Consider the following 4,482-nt stretch of genomic DNA (forward strand, 5'->3'; position numbering starts at 1 on the left):
TGGCAGTTGCAACTTCAGAATTGGCCATGGATATTAAACCCCGCAGCCATCTTAAAACAAATACAGCAACGAGGCATAAACCATATTATACCTCTTTCTACAATTTGCTCAATTTGCTCGGGTTCCAAGATTGGAGCAGGAGGACGGCAAAAGCGTCTCTCTCATGCTGGCAGTCCCTGTATGGTTGCAGGAGCCAGTTAAGGTATATTATGCAAATAGCGTGGGGACGCTTGTAAACAAGACGTATGTCCAGCATTACCCCACCGAGCGCCTCGTAACTGAAACTGGCTTGGAAATTAATCAAGCTTGTTGTGTAAAACATAATGGCTGGTGGCTGTGTGAGTGCTAGGCCACAATTGATATTAACTACTCCAGCAAAGGGTGGGCCCGACTGGGACAAAAGGAACTGGTCAATGAGGCAGGACGAATTCAGGACATGGTCTGTGCTACAGGTTATCATAATTTTTCCATAGCTGGCAACGGTTGCCCTACAAGTGATGCCGGATTCTGCGTACCTGTTACCAGCACCATCCAAATAGGAGCCCAGGCGTTCTGGCCAACGAGCAAAGGCAGCGCTGTCACTGAAACGATCCTCCCACATGAGCGCTTACAAGACTTACTGATCGAACTGTTCCCCCCAGTGGAACACTTACAGTTGGACGTACATGATTTGGTGGCGAGAGCCAAAGAATCCCTAATCCAACAGCAAGTGAATGAAATAGAAAGTGTACAAAGGGAGGTGGAAACACCCTGGTGAGCAATTCCAGAGGATGTGACTCTACATCCAGTGGTCCGAACCCTTGGTGTGATCCCAATGGGAATCCAGGCCCTAAGCGTAGCTGTTCTGCTACGTCAAACCAGACAAGCCAAGCTACAGCGCAGAGTGAAGGGGGGGATGGAAATGCTGATCAGCGCCGCTGTGGTGATGAATAATCATTTTAAGGAGTGAGGTGTTAAAGCACATGGTTAAGCCCCTTCATATGTCACATACAGTAATAATTTCTCGTCCCCATAGTAATCAGAACCTATATCCACTTGTTCAGATATTCATATTGTCAATATTGTTTAGAGAGCCGTTTGATCTTAACGAAGCCCCTCGTGGGAGGTAACAAATACTGGTGAAGGCCGTCTCATGCCATCCTGTAAAGTGAATAATACACAGACACCTCAGTCAAGGTCCCGGGCTTAACATTCCCAAGCCCACCCTAAGGGACTAAAAACAATTGGAAAATAAAATCTGTCTGCCAGTCGTATGAGGGAATGTGCAGACGAAGGGACAAATGGGGCATGAGTGTATGGATGGTAAAATAAGGTAACCACTGGCTTGTCTTCGGTCCATGCATTGTGCTTTTCCGGGAGGATGGGTGAACATCCTCCCCATAAAAAGACAAAAAGTGAGGGGATGTGGTAAGATGAGGCCCTGAAACATAACCCTTGTATCAGAGGCCCGGTATGAGACATGAGGCCTGAACTAAAGGAATGATCAAGACTTTGCTAACACAAAGCAAAGTGAAGCTGTGAGCCAGAGGCAGGCCCTGCTCTCAGAATTGGCAAGAAGAAGGCTGATGTTGCTATTATACACATACCTGAAAGATACTAATCACTAGTAAGAGAAACGTGCCAGGATGGTCCCGGAGCCCCCCGGCAGTGCATTCCACACAGATAACAAGGAACAGGCTGATCCATTTTAACGACAGGGTCAAAAGGATCACTGCACCGCCCCCATTCCACCCCTTCCCCAACGTCCCTGCCCCATTCCACCCCCTTCCAAGTCCCTGCCCCTTCTCCGCCTCCTCCACTGAGCACGCCGTGTCCCCACTCCTCCTCCTCCCTCCGGAAAAGTCCTAAGCGCCGCCAAACAGCTGTTAGGCAGCGGGGGGTGGGGAGGGGCGGGAAGCGCTGGGAGGGAAGGGGAGGAGCGGGAACGTGGCGCGCTTGGGGGGGGGAGGAGGCGAGGGGAGCGTGGCTGCTGACGTGTGCCAAGCACCTGTGAATTTTTCCCCATGGGTGCTCCAGCCCCAGAGCACCCACGGAGTTGGCACCTATGCTCTGAGGAACCAGTCCCTGACCCAGCTGGGGCCGCGAGAGAGGCTGGGAGCAGCCGGGTGTCCCGGAGACCCATGTCCCCAACCAGCCGGGGGTCTCCGGGGGTTCCCTGTCGGTGGATCTGAGACAGATGGAATTGGAGCTGAGATCGAAGGAGCCGGAGGCCCATGAGAGACAGGGAAGGCATGAAGCAGAACAGCAGGAGAGACAGTGGCAGCAGGAACTGGCGATGGCGGAGCTGAGAGGCAGAGGGACCCGCCCAGGGGTGAGGGGGGATGGACCCCAGGGTGCCAATTCCACAGGGAACCTCGACCCTAAATTGCTGCCCCAGGTTAAGGACGGGGAGATGTAGATGCCTGTCTCACGGCCTTTGGGAAGGCTGGCAATTGGAACCAGGCTGGCCCTGCAGAAAGGCTCCGGCGTCTAGCTCCCTTGCTGGGTCCCAAGGCCATAGAGCTGTTTAGCCAGATGGGTGGGGTGGTGGACAGGCTCCCACTCCTGGCCCCGGCCTATATGTCGGCGTGGAGTCTCCTGGGCTCAGGCCCCTCGGCCCCCCAGTGGGAGCGGAAGGTGGTGGTCAATGGGGGGACATGCCTGGGATGGCGAGACCCTGGGACACAGAGAACTGTTGTCGGGGCCCGGGTGGTGCAGCCGCAGAGGCTGAGGGGCTGTGTGAGCTGGGTGAAGGTCCCCGGGATGAAGGCCCTCGCCCTGCCTATGGCCCGGATCCCTGTGCAGACACAGGAGGGGTCGGGCTGGCTGGTCATTGGGGTTCTCCAGGATATCGGCTGTGAGGTCCTGTTGCGGGGTGACTGTCTCTCTTTGGGACAGGATCCTGGCCCTGCTCCGGTAACGGCCGAGGGTTTGAATTTGAATCCAGGGAACCAAGTGGCTGCGACTGAAGCGGTCAGTGAAAATGCAAATGACCTGGCTGGCAGGGGGAGGAGCTGCTAGGTTCAGGCTACCTGCCTGTCTGTAACTGCAGCGAGTCCGCCCGTGTGGAGCTCCTGGGGGAGCCAGCGGGCCCTGCACCCCAACTCCGCAGTCAGACGTGTCTCTCAGCCAGAGTAAAACCGAAGGTTTATTAGTCGACAGGATCACAGCGTAGGACAGAACTCAGGCTCCGGTAAGGAACGAAGGCCCCCGGCCAGGTTCATTGTCAAACGAAGCACAGGGATAGTTCCCCGCAGACTCTACCGGGGACACTGTGCCCCCGACAATGGACCGGCTCCGTCCGGGGCGGGATTCTCCACTGCCCCCCAGGCCAGACCACGACGCTTCGGGGGTGCATGCCTGTGCACAGGTACTGCAAGCCCCCTGAGTGCATTGCCTCCTCGCTCCTGGGACATGTGGGTTCGAACAAAACATAGAATTGTAGAATCCCAGGGTTGGAAGGGACCTCAGGAGATATCTAGTCCAACCCCCTGCTCAAAGCAGGACCAATCCCCAGACAGATTTTTGCCTTGATCCCTAAGTGGCCCCCTCAAGGATTGAACTCACAACCCGGGGTTCAGCAGGCCAATGCTCAACCCACTGAGCGATCCCTCCCTGCTGCACCACGTGATCCGGTCTGATGCGACTTCACCTCTGCGCCACCAGGGGGAGGAACAGCGCAAGGCGCATGCGCACTAGCCGCAAGCAGCAGCCGGGGCGCATGCGCCGCGATCGAGCGGGGACCTGGCGAAAGAGGCGCGAAGGAAGCACGCACGCGCGTCGCGTCTCGGGCGGGCTCGGGCGCTGCGCACGCGCACAATCCCTCGCCGGGCAACGGCGCCTGCGCAGAGCCGCTCGGAGGACCGAGCGAACATAGAGCGGGCGGCGCAGAGCGGTTCCACTTCCGGGGGGCGCCAGAGTTTTGTTTCCGGGGGGGCGGGCAGCGGCGGAGCGCGGGGATGCCGGAGATCGGGATCCGCCATGTGGTGTCCGCGAGCAGCGCCGACCCGGTGCGGGGCAGACCATTCCCGAGGGGGGGGCGGGCTGGGAGAGACCATTCCCCGGGCGGGCGGGAGACGCCGTTCCGGGAGGGTCAGGTCGGGGTCGGCGAGACTACGACGGGACGGGAGAGACCATTCCCCATGGGGGTGCGGGAGAACTGAGTGGGGGAGACCATTCCCTGCCGGGGGGAGGGGCGGGACGGGAGAGACCATTCCCCATGGGGGTGCGGGAGAACTGAATGGGGGAGACCATTCCTTGCGGGGGGGGCGGAAGAGACCATCCCCCGGGGGGGGCCGCCCCCCCCCCGGACGGCCCCCCCCCCCCCCCCCCCAGACTCACTGCGCCGAGAACCTGCTCAAGGCCGACACCTACCGCAAGTGGAAGGCGGCGCAGGCGGGCGAAAAGCAGCTGTCGGTCATCCTGCAGGTGAGACCCCCCCTCGCCCCCCCCGTGGAGCCAGGACTCCTGGGTTCTCTCCCTGGAGGAGGAGGGGGGGGGGGC

General features: G+C 58.8%; 1 protein-coding gene across 1 annotated transcript in view; it reads left to right on the plus strand.

Moving 5' to 3' along the window:
* The first annotated feature begins 3,914 nt into the window (after positions 1 to 3,914).
* XRCC1 (X-ray repair cross complementing 1) overlaps positions 3,915 to 4,482 on the plus strand; it is a 6,913-nt gene continuing 6,345 nt past the window's right edge. The window contains exons 1-2 of the mRNA XM_026659662.1: positions 3,915 to 3,989; positions 4,315 to 4,407. Of these exons, the coding sequence (XP_026515447.1) occupies positions 3,939 to 3,989; positions 4,315 to 4,407 (144 nt within the window). The 5' untranslated portion in view covers positions 3,915 to 3,938. The remainder of the gene's footprint in view (positions 3,990 to 4,314; positions 4,408 to 4,482) is intronic.

Source organism: Terrapene carolina, unplaced genomic scaffold (genome assembly GCF_002925995.2).
Source record: "Terrapene carolina triunguis isolate 2854851 unplaced genomic scaffold, T_m_triunguis-2.0 Scaffold647, whole genome shotgun sequence".
In the NCBI taxonomy this organism is placed as follows: domain Eukaryota; kingdom Metazoa; phylum Chordata; order Testudines; family Emydidae; genus Terrapene; species Terrapene triunguis.